Source organism: Mytilus trossulus, chromosome 14 (genome assembly GCF_036588685.1).
Source record: "Mytilus trossulus isolate FHL-02 chromosome 14, PNRI_Mtr1.1.1.hap1, whole genome shotgun sequence".
Lineage (NCBI taxonomy): Eukaryota > Metazoa > Mollusca > Bivalvia > Mytilida > Mytilidae > Mytilus > Mytilus trossulus.
The window spans coordinates 51,968,109-51,984,840 of record NC_086386.1 but is presented as its reverse complement, the minus strand read 5'-3'; the positions used below and the strand labels follow the sequence as shown (position 1 = coordinate 51,984,840).

Sequence of the window (16,732 nt, the reverse complement as noted above, 5' to 3'; positions counted from 1 at the left end):
TCAGATAAAAAAAGTTATAAAACCAGGGAGCAGCTTTATACGACCGCACAGGTTGAACCCTGAACGGTTGGGGCAAGTATGGACACAACATTCAAGCTGGATTCAGCTCTAAATTTGAACTGTGATTAAATAGTTGACACAGCATAGGTTTGTAACACAGAATGAAAGTGGTCTAATGAATTTTTGTTTTGCCTTTGAGCAATTCATTATGCTGTTAAATATGAATTCTCTCAAAAAAAATGAAGAAATTTTCTTTTTATCTATGAAATCTGAAATGAGAAAAATTGACCCCACCCCAATTGTTTTTTCACATCCCCCTTTACCTTATTCCAAAACTGATCTCATTTCAAATTTCTAAAGGCCCCTAACAATAACTACTCATTTAAATACATCATAAAATATTAAAATGTAAAAAAAGTGCTTGTAATCCCTGAATAGTAAAGATTGTTTTAATTTATCATTTGGTAGTAAAAGTGAATATACATTGTATATTGTATAAAACAATGATGTAAGTTGATTCAACTACTATTCTGGACAAAGAAAGATAACTCCAATTGAAAATTTCTTGCTATTGGGCAATATTGTGCAATCAGATATTTCTTGCTATTGCGCACTACTGTGCAATTGAAAATTTCTTGCGTTTGCACGTGACAATACTGTGCAATAGAAGATTTCTTGTTATTGCTGAATACAGTGCAATTGAAAATTTCTTGCTATTACACACTACTTAATATAATAATTTTGGATCTTGATTTGGACCAACTTGAAAACTGGGCCCATAATCAACAATCTAAGTACATGTTTTGATTCAGCATATCAAAGAAGCCCAATTATTCACTTTTTGATGAAATCAAAGTTTAATTTTGGACCCCGATTTGGACCAACTTGAAAACTGAGCTAATAATAAAAATCTAAGTACATTTATATACTCAGTATATCAAAGAACCCCAATTATTCAATTTTTGATGAAATCAAACAAAGTTTAATTTTGGACCCTTCGGGCCCCTTATTCCTAAACTGTGGGGACCAAAACTCCAAATATCAATCCCAACCTTCCTTTTATGGTCATAAACCTTGTGTTTAAATTTCATTGATTTCTATTTACTTATACTATAGTTATTGTGGGAAAACCAAGAATAATACTTATTTGGGCCCTTTGTTGGCCCCTTATTCCTAATCTGTTGGAACCAAAACTCCCAAAATGAATCTCAACCTTCCTTTTATGGTTATAAACCTTGTGTCAAAATTTCATAGATTTCTATTAATTTAAGGTGGTATGGGTGTCTTACTCCATCTTGGATTGTAAAAAACAGGGAACCAAAGGTCCAGATTTTCTATCAAGCTACCACAATTTGATGCAGAAATACAGATATTCAATGTGAATTTTCATTTAAAAGAACCAATTTATAAAAATATAACTTATAAATATTAATATTTTTGCAAATGTTGATTATTTTTGTGTGTTTAAAAAAAAATTAAATTGGCATTTAAAGGGGAGGTAACTCTAAAACAGTGCATTTTCTGAAGGATTCCACATGGAATTGTCCTGTTTGTATTTTAGACGGAAAAACGTACGGTGACCCTATCTTTTCTTTTGATATTCTCAAAGCATTGTATGAAAGCTATATTTTCCTTAAGTATTTAACAATTCTATCATTTTGTTTAGTTTCCAATCACGAAATTGTGTTTTTTCTTTTATAATCCATACCAAATGTGTCATTTTATCACGTCCTGTAGCTTGAGAAAATGCGCGGTGACCTATCATTTTCATTATATTTTTCAACATATATCAATAGATACTACATTTTGGCAAAGTATGAACAAATTCTATAATTTTTATTCTAGACTCCCATACCACCTTAACCTAAAGTTATAGTGCGAAAACCAAGAACATACTTATTTGGGCCCTTTTTGGTCCCTAATTCCTAAAATATTTGGACCAAATCTCCCAAAACCAATCACAACCTTCCTTTTGTGGTCATAAACCTTGTGTTAAAATTTAAAATTTCTTTTACTTATACTAAAGTTATTGTGCAAAAACCAAGAATAATGCTTATTTGGGCCCTTTTTTGGCCCCTTTTTCCTAAACTGTTGGAACCAAAACTCGAAAAATCAATCCCATCCTTCCTTTTGTGGTCATAAACCTTGTGTCAAAAGTTCATAGATTTCTATTTACTTAAACTAAAGTTATAGTGCGAAAACCAAGAAAATGCTTATTTGGACCCTTTTTGGCTTCTAAATCCTAAAATAATGGGACCAAAACTCCCAGAACCAATCCCAACCTTCATTTTGTGGTCATAAACCTTGTGTTAAAATTTCATAGATTTCGACGCCAACGTGATACCAATATACGACCAAAAACTTTTCAATTTGTGCGGTCGTATAAAAAGTACAAAGTTGAAGAGCATTGAACCACAATCTAAGACGAGGTAAAAATGTCCTGAGTTAGTTTAGACAAAAATACATTGTATGGATCAACCAATTCATGATAGTGTCCATACAGTTTATTGCCATTTTTAATCTTTCTGCGTAAGGAGTACACTTATGTCTATGAAGTCCGTATAAGGTGAACATGAACTAGCATAACGTATCAACTGAGATATGTAAACACCAAACGATGGGCAGGTGGTATTGTGTTACAGCTGAGAAATGGGAAATTGATTATTGGGAAGTTGAAATCGTCCCGTTTGTCATAGATTTAAGTGTTAACCTTATATTAGACATATTTCTATTATTATAATTTTGGATTATGTATATAATTTTATAATATTTGAAATAGTCATAGAATTAATCAAGATGATTATCTGAATTTAATCAAAACTGAAAATTCGTGTTTTGTTTTCTTTTTTACCTATAAATCAAATTCTTTGATTTCACACCAATGAACCAAACTACCAAATAACATAGAATTTTGTAAGATCAATATGTAATTCAGTTAGATGTGCTGATTCAGACTACGTTTTAAGGCCAGAACATGTCGAAACTGGTCGAGACTGGTAGAAATTATTTGAGACTGGTGGATCCTTGGTCGAATTCACCAAGATTATCAAGTACTGAATCCTGACTTATTAAGTATAGTCGAGACACAATTCGAGTACAGTTAAGTACAGCTAAGTATTGTACTGATATAATGCCGAGTCTAGTCAAGTAAAATATGTGCTCGACTTTACTGGTCGAGTACAAAATATGGTCTTTTCTGACTTTGAGCAGTTTGTAGTGATATTATTATGCAACCAGTTGATTGCAAACTGGTGTTCACATGGAAACTTAATCTTTTTTTATTTTCCCTCCTGTAAACCATCACGACAAACTGCTCCGATTCTGAAAAGACAATAGTTTGTGCATGACTTGTAAGGTCAAGCACAAATTCTACTTGATAAGAATCGACATAATCTAACAGCATTTAACTGTACTTTATTGTACCAGACTTTACTTGATGAGTCTGATTAAGTACTTGATACAGTTGACTTGTTTCTTTATTATTACAAGTATTAGCCTTTCAAAAAAGGCTTGCCGTCTCTTAGCTGATGAAAATTGAAATTGTTCTCGCTTTGTAGATTAATTCAGTTAGATTAGCCACGTGCACCAATCAACAAATGTAATCACACACGTGAGGTCACACGTTATAAAGTAGTATATTATATATTGTTTAACGTTGTTGTTTACAAAACTCCAGACAATTCGGATATTGATTGATAAAAGTTACCTGTGTACCAATATCATGAATTTGCATGATTAATGACCAGGCAAAATCTAATTGCTAAAATAGAGAGGACAAATCTGATACTCTACGGGATTGAAGGACTAGGTTTGGATTGTCCTAACCAATCAATAAACTTTGATTATTCACGTCTCGTAATTTCCAATCAAGTAGTAAGAAGCATTCACGCACTGACTGTCCATCGTTCAATTCTTAATATCGTCTCCGAGGAAACAAGAATGAGGCTGACTTAAAACAGGAACTTTTTAGATAGAAAAATAAGAAGTTAGCAATATCCTTTGGCTCTACTTTCCGCTATATAGATGATGTTCTTTCACTAAATAGTTCAAAATTGTGTGACTATGTCGAACGCATCTATCCCATCGAGATAAAGGATACAACGGATACAGTCAAGTCGGCATCATGTCTTGACTTTCATCTATAAATTAACAATGAGGGTCGATTGAAAACAAAACTTTACGACAAAAGAGATGATTTCAACTTTCCAATTGGGAACTTTCCATTTCTAAGTAGCAAGATACCAGCAGCACCTGCATACGGTGTATATATCTCCCAAATTGATACGATATTCCGTTGCTTTTATTACCTATCATGATTTTCTTGAAAGAGGGTTGTTGCTCACAAAGAAGCTATTAAATCAAGAGTTCCAAATGATGAAGTTGGAATCATCTCTTCGTAAATTTTACGGACGCCATAGCGAGTTGGTTGACCGTTATGGAATTACCGGTTCATAAATGATATCGGATATGTTCCTTGCGTCGTAACTACAATCCCTTACCCTTTCATAAATTCTACCTACCGAATTAGACTATTTACCGGATTTGTTTTCTCATAAGCAACACGACGGGTACCACATGTAGTGCAGGATCTGCTAATCCTTCCGGAGCACCTGATGTCACCCCTAGTTTTTAATAGGGTTCGTGTTGTTTATTCTTTAGTTTTCTATGTTGTGTCATGTTTACTATTGTGTGTCTGTTTGTCCTGTTCATTTCAGCCATGGCGTTGACAGTTTATTTTCGATTTATGAGTTTGACTGTCCCTCTGGTATCTTTCGTCTCTCTTTTGGTAAACTCGACAAATGCTCGACCAGTCTGTACTCAGTTTCGACCAGTTTCGAACTGTCTAAATTCGTTCTTGATCTTTAAATTTAATCTAAACTGGTATGAATCAGCCCATCTAACTCAGTTATAAATAGAGCTTACAAAATTCGTGGTTATTAGGTTTTTTGGCTCATTTCTGTTTAACTAATTTAATTAATAGGTTCAATAAAGCTGGAATTTTTAGATTGATTCAATTCAGATAATCATGGAAATTTTTTTTATAACTTTTTGAAATCAACTTTGATTTCTATAAAACTGTACATTAATATCTAAATCTGTTCCAAATCTACTTTGATTTTCATAAAAAAAAATATATACATTTGTAGCTATTTCAATTATGAAGTGATTTTACACTTGTTACAGTATGCCAGATAGTTTGGTAATTTTGTTTATTGCTTTTAAATATGCAATTTATAGGTATCTATCTGAATTTAAAAACAACTTAAACTTTAGGCTTTTTAAACATGTATTACTTTAACTCTTAAATATGCTAAAACCACCAAATGACCTAACATTAAGGGTACTATCAATATATAATTGAGATAGCTGTATAGATTATCCAAGTTGATTTGAAAAGTTATAGAACTTTTTTTTTTTAAATGAAACTTAGTTTGAATGGGGAATACTTGTGCGAGGTGTAGAAAAGTCAAATGGTTTAATACTATTGCAAGATGAAAGAGTCTTAGATTGTATGTACTCTAAAAGATCTTTAAATTTGTTTGTATCCAAATCTGATCCACGACACCTCTAGAAAAGGCAGTTTGACTATAACTTTGAAGCTGTGATTGCTGATAACATTGATTTTAATAATGTTGAAAGCGGTTTCATGAGCACTTTGAAGACCCAGCAATATACCGCTGTGAGTACGGAAGATCCAGTTCCTCATTTGAAATCGATATTCCAACGGAACATAGAACAGACCTATGAATATCGCAAATGTCCTCTTCAGTAAGTGTCTTGATGGTATATGATGAATTTCTAAATGACTTGTCAAAACTTATTCATTTATCAAGCAGTTTATGTAATGAACTTTACACACAAGAACGATGTTTATTAGGGCTTTATCTGCCGGCTATTTATTTACAGAGTCGAAAACAAATTAATATTTCTGACTCAAAATATCATAACATTCTGCAAACTTGAAACAAGATGTTGACTATATTGCTTTTGTATCTCTATAAACAAATCTGAAGCATTTTACAAATAATTAACGCTGGCGATGACACAAGGCTTGCATATGTCTGTCTCACTAATAGCAGTGTTCATCGAAGGCATGAACAAACTAGCATAAAGCAGTTGCTGCTACATGTAAGGCAACGAAAAAAAACTTACCGAACAGCCTGAATTGGTTTGCAGCCAAAACTAGTTTTCCATTCATTCTCATTTAGACATTCATAATCTGCAAATAGACTTACACCTTTTACGTCGTAGTATATACATGTACAATGAGTGTTCTCGATTGCTTAATTAAAATTTTCTTCAGTTTTAGTTTTGTTAAATATTTTAAATCGATTTGAACTAAGTGTTAAGTTTATCTAACACTTCAGATGTTTGATAGTTTAACTGATATTTCAAACACAAAGTAAATGTAATTCACCTAGCTTTTGACCAGACTTGTGTGTACCATTTACCTCTATGAACGTAATCAGTCAATTGTAGTCTCTTTGAAACAAAATTGACTTAATAATATAAATAAGTTACTCGCTGAACATTCTACTTGTTAAGTTTTCTAAAACACACCCTTTATGACATACCTGGTGATAAACCGTAATTAGATGGACACATCTTAGAATAACAAGAACAGTCTTCTGTAGTTGGTTCACAGTAGCATCCATGTTTTGGTCGGGTTATGAAATTATAACCCCTCCTATAATCACAGCGGCATAAACTATCTGTTTTCTGTGTTCCATTTCCGTAAATGACTTGACCTTCTTCACTGCAGTATGATTTTTTATACACACATCGACTGTTCCCAGAAGACAGGAATTTAAAAGGTTGGTAGAACAAATTTCGACAAAGGGCTCCTTGAAGTGTTCCGTTTAAAGATCCAGCAACTATAAGTTTCTGTCCTATAAAAAAACCTGTTTTTTAACAAATACGCTTATTTTCATGGTACTATATAATTATTGACTTTTGAAGAGATTGATACATTGATTTATCAACCAAAAAGATATGATATTCACCGCAGCAACAACGGCAATTTGCAAGTAGTTCATCAAAACTGCTATCTGTTTTTATGATAAATATATCATATGTTTTGCAGTTGCTAATTTTCTGAAGTTGAAATAGTCAATAAAGATTCCTAATTAAAAACATATCTACAAGATGCATGATACAAAACAAAAGAATCATGACATGCTCGTAGATTTTTGTAAATGCGCATATGTATCGAGAGATTAGATAGGCAGAACCAGGCTGAAATAGCAGGATTTATTATCCTTGTTATCAACTTACCACATTTGACTCTTTTGCCGTTGTAATTGTTTCAAAAACAAAACCTAATGGTGAACAAATATCTTGGAGCACCTGATATCACCCACAGTTTTTGGTGGGGTTCGTGTTGTTGTAAAATTCTTTAATTTATTATGTTCTGTCTTGTTTACTATTATTTTTCTGTTTGTCTTTTTTTCTATTTTAGCCATGACATTGTCAGTTTATTTTCTATCTATGAGTTTGACTGTTCCTTTGGTATCTGTCGCCCCTCCTTTGTGGCTTAATAACATTATTTATACCCAGCTCTCTTTCAAAACGCCAATCCTAGTTTACCCTTTTTCTGCTTAATGTATGTACTACAGTAGTTTATAAATAAAATGGAGATGCGTTTACACACACAATGCATATACTAGTAGTATTAAAAAAAACGGAATACCTGGTGCTTCAAAATCTGAATTTTCTCTACAAAATTCAGTATAGTTTTGACCATTTCGATATCGATCAAACAAGCAAAAATAACTATCTACATGACTACAGATCGCTTCTGCTCTATGTTTCCAGTGCGATTGAACAGGACACTGAAAAGTAAAGATGGCCTCAGATATCTTCCAAAATGACATTATCTGTAAAAAAAAAAAAAAAAAAAAATGATAACTTAGATAAGGTATGTAAATATGTAGATATGGGTGTCTTTTCCAGAGCCTAATTTAGGCATATGCATGTTCCAAAATGACATTTTTGGCTTTAAAATACTTAACCAAGGTTTATTTAATTTACCACAGAAACATCAAAACTTAAAATTTAAAGATTAAACTATAAATCAAATGAAACGCCGTTAATTGTATACATTTTCTAGGAGAGAAAAATACACCTATTTGTAGATAGTTCTTTTGAATTTAATAGAATGTGTTTGTTTTAGTGGTTTTTGTTTAATTGTTCATCCAGTGTATTTGGCAATAGTCACAGCAATATACAATTGTATTATATTGTATTCTTTATAAGTGTATGCTCATTAAGCCTTTTGTATTTTTTGTTTTCTTTACTAATAGATAATTGGTAGAATTAAAAGTGGGCAAACCAGGAGTAAACCGTTACAATTACGATCGACGTGCACTACAGCAAGATTACGGTTTCAGTTGTTATACATCATGTAGGAAACACACAAATTAATTGGGCTAATTTGAAATCTCCTGCATAAGTTATTTCATTGGCAATCATATTCAATAAAAGTTGAATTGTAAATTGTGATTATTCTGTAATATCCTTATGAATCTTTATTGAGACGTAGATTCACTAAAATATACCGATCGTTGCTATATTGTCTTCATTTACACAAACGAATGTCAGGGATTCAAAATATGGCAGTTATACAGGTATTCTCAGTTTATTTTTAGTTTGAAGTATTATCGAACTAATACAACTTTCATCTTTAAAATTTACTTTGCAAATACATATCTAAATGAGAAAACATAGGAATAATTTGTGATGTTTTCATGTATACTAGTACATGTATGTAAAAAAAAAAAAAGAAACCAACAGCAATATTTGACGAAGACGAAGTTAATGATGGAATGTTAACGTCCAGTGACATATATTACAATGCATGTCGAAACAGAACTTGAAATTGATACTAGTTATTAATAGAACCGTCGCTTTTCCAAAGATTTCACGCTTATAGTTTAGATTTTACGTGCTATTTCACAAGGTTCGCATTAGCTCTACATGTGTATTTGGAATATAAATCTGTGATTTTTCTATATTAGTTCTTTCGACGAAGCAAAGCAAGTTCGATCTAGATCTGAACATACATGCATTAAACAATATTCAATGGTTGTACAAATTTATTATGTAGAACACGTAGTAATCTGTTCGTTCCGATCAAATTTCAACTTACAGAGTACCATTGTGCATATACGGACCCTGGATTTAAATCAGATCTGTTCTGGCGGTTTTTGTCGGGTTTTTTTTTTCAAAATACATATTTTTCATTGTGACTTTCTTTTGTTCCGAATCCTTCTTTCGATTCTGATTAGGAAAATTAAGGTACCTTACAATCTTTGTTCGATGTGTATTAGTGTAACGCGTTTGTGTAAGCTCTTCCATGAACCGCCCTTTTATTTTTTTTGTAGACAATCGGTCAACTGGCATTTATTTTTTTTTCAAAGGAAAGGGTTTTTGAACAGCCAGCATGACCGTTGTCGTATCTAGGTCAAATATGTCAATATTGCGATTTGTAACACACTGTCATGACTGTAGTCATACATGTAATACCATAACATGTGCATAATTTTCAAAAGAGTTTGAAAATGTTTTAAGTTATACACGTATATACATGTACATGTATATATTAAATGCATGCCAATTTGATAAAATTCATGTTTCTGCAGTAGTCAATATACGCATGTGCAAAAAAAAAAAACAATTGGATTTCGAGCATGGGTTAATTTACTAAGCGAAAGCAGCATTTCATATTAGAATTAATGTTAATTGAATAGCAAAAAATCATTTTCCTGTACATTCAACCCTTATCAAATAACTGTGATCTCGTTATGTTTTATATATTTCAACGAAAAAACAGGTCCGTAATACAGCGTTTTTTATTTAAATTTTCATATACATTGACCCTGAAGAGTTTAACTATCATCAGACAAAACGACACAGATGACTTGACTTTCATAGGTGTATAATATAAATAAAAACACACTTAAGGTAATGAGACAAAAAAAACAGGAGCACAGTTATCAACGCCTTCAGTGACACGCCTGGACAAAGGCTACTTGAAATCCAGACAAACAAAAAATGCAACAAATGTACGAAATACATTTGTAATGCTAAGTTCGTGTTGTTTCATCTATACGATATGGTTTTTTTTATTTATTTTACTCATCATAAAGTGTCCAATGTTTTTTTTTTTAACGAGAACGCCTGTTCGTATCCAAGTCTATGGAGAGTTGTCTCATTGGCACTCACACCACATCTTCCTATATCTATCTGATGTTCTTTGTTTGCCAAGTCTTTTGTTTATGTGGTTTATATAGTTTATATGTGTTGTAACAATAGGCTGCTATGTTTGAGTAACTTATTAAAATGTATCCTTTATACTGAAGACTTTCTTAATACTATATAAAATACATACCAGGCAAAGACTGTAAAAATACATGCTAATTGCTGCAAATAAAAAAAAAACAGCTTGTCAAGTAAGGTAGCATATCTTCACTCTAAGTACAATAACTTATAGCGTAATAGTATGTAAGTACAGACTAGAAATATGTATAAACTAGAGGCTCTTAAGAGCCTCTTAAGAGCCTGTGTTGCTCACCTTGGTATATATATATATATACGTATAAAAATTGCGGTTTTTATCCAACGCAGTCATAGGTTTGAACGTAGTTTTCAATTTAGACTCGTTTATATATATATATATATATATGTGTGCATATTTAACAACAGACACATGCAGATGGATTCATGACAAAATTGTGTTTTGGTGATGTGTTTGTAGATCTTATTTTACTGAACATTCTTGCTTCTTACAATTATCTTCATCGATAATGAACTTGGCCCATTAGTTGCAGAGGAAAATATTTTGTTAAAAATTTACTAAAAATAATAAAATTTCTGAAAATTGTTTAACCTTGACTGTAAATTGCTCATTAAGGGGTGAACTGGCCATTTTGGTGATGTTAGTTGTTTTGTAAATCTTACTTTGCTGAACATAATTGCTGTTTACAGTTTATCTCTATCTATAATAATATTCAAGATATTAACCGAAAACGGTAAAATTACCTTTAAATTGCCAATTCAGGAACAGCAACCGAACAACAAATTGTCCAATTCGTCTGAAAATTTCATTGCAGATAGATTTAGACTTGATAAACAATTTTTAGCCCACATGGCGGCCATCTTGGTTGGGTGGATGGGTCATCGGACACATTTTTCAAACTAGTTACCCCAATGATGATTGTGGCCAAGTTTGGTTGAATTAATTTGGCCCGGTAGTTTCAGCAGAGAAGATTTTTGTAAAAGTTAACGACGACGGACGACGGACGCCAAGTGATGAGAAAAGCTCACTTGGTCTTTTAGGCGAGGTGAGCTAACAAAAGGGACATAAGATACCAGAGGAACAGACAAGCTTCGTTTAATTTTTTTTTTTTGCATCGTTTTAACAAATAGAAATAAAGTGATACTGTACAGTTTACTAAAATATAATTAATAGATTTTCATTGAATGAAAAAAAAAAGGATGTGACGTGATTGACAAATCATTACCAGCGACTCAATGTGGTTTACAACTACAGATCACAGTATGGCCTTTATACATGAGCAAAACCTAAAACGGAAAGCAAAAATGTTAAGTTGCAGGATGAAAGATATTTGTAGTGTTGGAAATTATACTATTCCTTAGATTTGTCCGAGCTTTATAAATTAAAGACATATAAAAGTAATGCTTGCAACCGTTGAATATTTATTTGAATAAAATTGCAGACCGTTATGAGAAGCGCATAATGAATTGTGACGCTAACAGTAACTTGAACATAACCGTCCGCTAACAACAGATGCAGAATGCCAGCAGACTATAAAAGCAAACTATACACTATATATATTTTACTTAGTTACATATGTATCTGGACTCTTTCTTCAAATTTTTAAGTGTTGTTATCTTACCTCTGTTACATTTCTAGGAATATCATTGGTTAAGGGCAATCGCCTGGACACCGTGTTTATTAAATAATTTGGGTTAGTAAGGTTCCCTAAATTGGGTATAAGCCGGCTTTTTGAAATACAGATTAGAAGTTGTATTACGTACCTTTTTAAACATCAAAGTAAACATGGTTCTATTGCGTTCTCTGTGAATTTGCGTAATTCATATTAAAATCAAATAAGCATGATATTAGTTATTAAAACAAGTTGAATCGCTATTGCACATCAAGAAATAAAAAGTTTAATTCGTAAAAGCCGAAAACTTGGTTTGAATAAAAACAAGTTTTTACGGGAGCTATTTAACTTTTAAATTGTTATTTATATTAATATTTAAATCAGACGACTGCGACGCCATTTGTAACGATAGTGTGTACATGTAACGGTTGTGCACTTTGAGCTTAAGCTTGTGACAAATGTGTGAGGAAACAAACCTTACCAATAACACACACACAAGAAAACATTTATAAACTCAATACGCCATACATGCACTGTCTTGAGCGGAACTAGGTCCACAGGTAGGATACTGTCAAGTTGATTCCTTCGTGTACAATTATATTTGAACTTAACAAATTAGTAAACGAAATTGAAAGATAAAAATTTAAAAAAAAAAAGAGTTGAAAATATATATTCACGAACTACGTCTTTCCCCGTTACTTATGTTTTTCCCCAAAAAATCGGGCATGTCGGGAAACACTTCCCATTTTTTTTAATAATAAAAGTATAAATATTATTTGAATATACTTGAAATGTCAGAAAAATTGGTTTCATTTAACTTGAGGTATATTTTCTCAGGAAACCTTACCTCAATTTTATTTTAACAGGGCCAAAATAACATTGAGGCAAATGCCTCATGTAGGAAATTTCAAAACCAAACGCTTGTCTCTATATTAAATTGTGTTCACTGCGAGTGCTTTGCAAGACTATGTGACTTCAATTTTTAATTTATCATGGTCTTTTGGTGATGTCCCTAGAAACTTAAGTCTTACACTGAATTTATACATTTTGCTTTGAGACCAAAATATTGTCAAAAATTATTAAAACAAAACTTTTATTTTCAGATTATGAATGGGTTTCGGAACACCCAGAAAGCATGATTTTGCATCATTTGTTCTATAACTTCTTGGGCCTTCAGTGGCTTTAAAACCCCTCAAAAAACGCACCGCTCCGCACGGCAAAATATCTTGGCCATTACTTTAAGAAGAGGCTAGTTACAACCAAACTTTAATACTAGATCTATGTATGTATGTATGCAATACATGCGTATGCAGTTGGGAATACAAAAGACTAATTCATGCAGAGGAAGAGGAATGATTACTTCTGATTAAATGGTACATAATGACTTGACTATACATGTATTATTTATAATAAACAAATCATTTAAAAATTGTATATTTTGGAGTATCATAAACATAGTTGTATAAATGAATAATCATTCCCTTGCTTTAGTGAAAATAAAAAAAATTGCTTCAGCAGTGCAGAAAATGAATAATCTATCCTCTTGGTTTACAAAAATAAATAACCGATCAAAAACAAATCCTCCTGTCCCCCCCACCCCCCACACCCAGAACTGCAAATGGTCGTCCCCTTAGCGAACAGGAATATTTATCGATTACACAGGTGACAATAAAATGAGTGTGGCACGTGTCTATCAACACATTAAATAACTTTCTTATTACAAACAATATGATTATAAAATCTAAAATTATTCACTTTTTTGTGTCAATTGTATCATTCCATCAGGTCCTTAGTGCACTAATAAGGTCATTTGCGGTATTTCTATGGACCCAAAAATATATGCATTTATGTATGGCTGATTGTATGTATATATACATAATGTATGTTGAAAATGTTAAATTTACGGGCAATCTTCTGGCGAACGAACAACCATATGGTTTCGTTTTTTTCTACGATATCTAGTCAATAAAAAAGTTTAAAAAAATATATGCATTAGGTACACCGTTAGCAAAAAATGGTTAGCATTGTTAGCCCGAATGAGTGCCGGTATTACTTACAACAAGATAAATTGAATATTGTCAATGCAGAAAGATAAATTCAAAAATCTAGAACAGGAACGTTCAATACTAACGGATTCCTTCTAAAAGGATACCTTTCAACAATTTGGCAATATGCTATTGAAATTCATGCTAAATGCAGAGTACCCAATTTCTATTCAGTTTTTAATTATTAGTTGTCATCGTATATAGTTGTTAACCACTAAATTTGCAGTTTTGTGATATGTTCGTGTTGTTTTAGCACTGTCGTCAATAGGGTCTACCACCAAGGGTGACTGGGGAATAGAAATATGGTCACTTAGTCTTCTCCCGACTGGCAGTAAAACGCTTGCCGAAGTGGGGCGACCGCTTAGCTGTTAGGGATGTATTAACGTCCAATCAACATGGAGACGTTAAATGCGATGTCTCGTGTGAAGAGAGTGCCACGCTCTTTGCACGTTAAGAATCCTTGCAACAACTCTTTGAGGGCCTGTAGATGGCATGTTGCAAGGAAAAATTCCTGTCCCTATCCAATATACCCTCATTTTCCAGTGGCAGTCCAAATTCCCCCGACCATCATCGCAAATTGCCTCTGTTGTGACAAGACCTACCTATTGTATTTAACAGATTTATTGTGAACTAGTTATCGTCCTGAATATTCATGAAATATTTGCCACTGGACGTTAAGAAACCAGCAATCAATCAATAGTGTCTAGAAGTAAGCTATTATACAATGTGTTAGAACCTCAAACTACACATACACGTGCGGACATGTGCGGAGGTGTGATACCATAACAGGTATTCATATTATGCAAATGTTTTTTAAATAAGAAAAAAGTGAAAAGCAGGACCGATACATACGTAATAATGGTATGTAGAAGAACATTAAATAACGGTACCAAAGGAACGTTTGTAAGTTGTCTACGCACAATTTAAATAAATATTCTAAATCATGAGTCACATTACTGCTGCAAAATTATTGATTTGATATACTTTATACAGTAAAAGGGTTTTTCTAAAATGTGTTCCTCTTTTTTTCTTCCTTTTAAAAATGTTATGTATAAAATGGCTATGTAAATAAATAGCATTTCCATCCTCCCCTAATAAAAAAAGATGTACGTTTTATTTGTTTTTTTTATTTTCAGTTTCATTTTCGGTGTTCCGATTCAATCTTCAACAGTTTAATCATCATTACTTTCATTTTACTTTCCTTTTGAATTTAAAAAATACAGATTTAATTTACTTTCGCTATTTAAAATGTTACAGTACATTAATTTATCATTCATCATAGTCTCAAAAGATGTTTAGTGTTTTATTTTTTTTATTTTCAGTTTCAATTTCGGTATTCCGATTCATTCTTCAACAGCTTTCGTTCTACTTTCGTTTTGAATGTAAAAAATACAGATTTGATTTACTTTCGCTATTCAAAATGTACATTAATTTCTCTTGATAGTCACATTGATATTGTTCAGACATCTCAATATAAAATTTAAAGTAACAAATGTGTCGTATCATTTATACACATGCATACACATATCCGCGTCTTTCGATTTTTCCAAGTTATAATATGCTGAGTAAAACAAATGTTTTACAAGGCATTCTTTAAATTTCTTTGTTAAACTTTTAAAAACAAACCTTAGTTCAAATATAACACAAAGTGAATAAGAGAAGTCCGATTTTACTTCATAAAATTTTTATCATTCACAATGGAAACTGTTATAATTAACAAAATCGATGCTCTACTTTTTTCATTCAGTATAATGTGTAAACAGAAACCGCGTCGTGTAGTTTGTGATATGTCATAATGGGTTCTGAGGACGGGTTATTACGACAAATATTAATTTGTAACATTTCCTTGTATGTACACCTGTATTCTTAAACTGACTAACATATATATATATGCGTATTAAAAACTATAACGAATAACGTATATGTTGGCGTCCTACCTGTGCAGTCTGGAGGTTATTGATTCGCCGACTACATACACACTTTAAATATTAAGTATATGTTTAACTTACAATAGTGTGCACATGAACAGATACACTAAGGCGTTAAATATTTGTATATTTTCGTACTTTTAGTGGTGTTTTCTTTGGAAGGGGCATATTTATTTACAAGTAAAATTATACACTGTTAAAGGCGAAAAGAAGGAAAATGATATACTCTCATGTATAATATGGACGTTTTTCAATAAAAACGTATTTTCTTGTCCCAGCCACTTTTAAAAAAATGTGTTTGATTTTTGCAAGTAATTTTTTGTGCAGTCAGTACATTGCATAAGATTTAACATTTTTAAGCAAAGAAACAGTTTATTTTTAGAGGGATTGATGATTAAGGCATCGACTCCTGAATGGTCAAAAACAACCAAAATGGCATGTAACCAGACCGCCTGTTCAACATTCATACTCTAAAATATCGTAAAAAAATGAAGAAATAAATGTAATTTTTACTTTACATAAGTTCTTTAATAATTCAAAAGTATTTTCAGAGACAACATATTTTAATAAACAGCTTTCAAATTGGATTTTTAGTTTCAGAGGGTGTGTTCCTCACAAAATGTCCACTACGAAACGAAGTCATTAAAATTTGCCAATCAACAGTTTTAAAAAATCAATGTAATTTGTGTTTGCAAGAGATATAAACATTAGGTAGATATAGGAAGATGTGGTGTGAGTGCCAATGAGACAACTCTCCATCCAAATAACAATTTAAAAGTAAACCATTATAGGTTAAAGTACGGCCTTCAACACGGAGCCTTGGCTCGCACCGAACAACAAGCTATAAAGG

The 16,732-nt window shown here is 32.2% G+C and overlaps 1 protein-coding gene across 1 annotated transcript in view; it reads right to left on the bottom strand.

Moving 5' to 3' along the window:
- The window catches only part of LOC134697861 (uncharacterized), a 29,876-nt gene extending 13,926 nt beyond the window's left edge, over window positions 1–15,950 (bottom strand). The window contains exons 1-5 of the mRNA XM_063560150.1: window positions 15,892–15,950; window positions 10,391–10,422; window positions 7,691–7,877; window positions 6,576–6,890; window positions 6,154–6,220 (exon numbers count right to left, since the gene is read on the bottom strand). Of these exons, the coding sequence (XP_063416220.1) occupies window positions 6,154–6,220; window positions 6,576–6,890; window positions 7,691–7,877; window positions 10,391–10,414 (593 nt within the window). The 5' untranslated portion in view covers window positions 10,415–10,422; window positions 15,892–15,950. The remainder of the gene's footprint in view (window positions 1–6,153; window positions 6,221–6,575; window positions 6,891–7,690; window positions 7,878–10,390; window positions 10,423–15,891) is intronic.
- Between the last annotated feature and the right edge of the window lie 782 nt (window positions 15,951–16,732).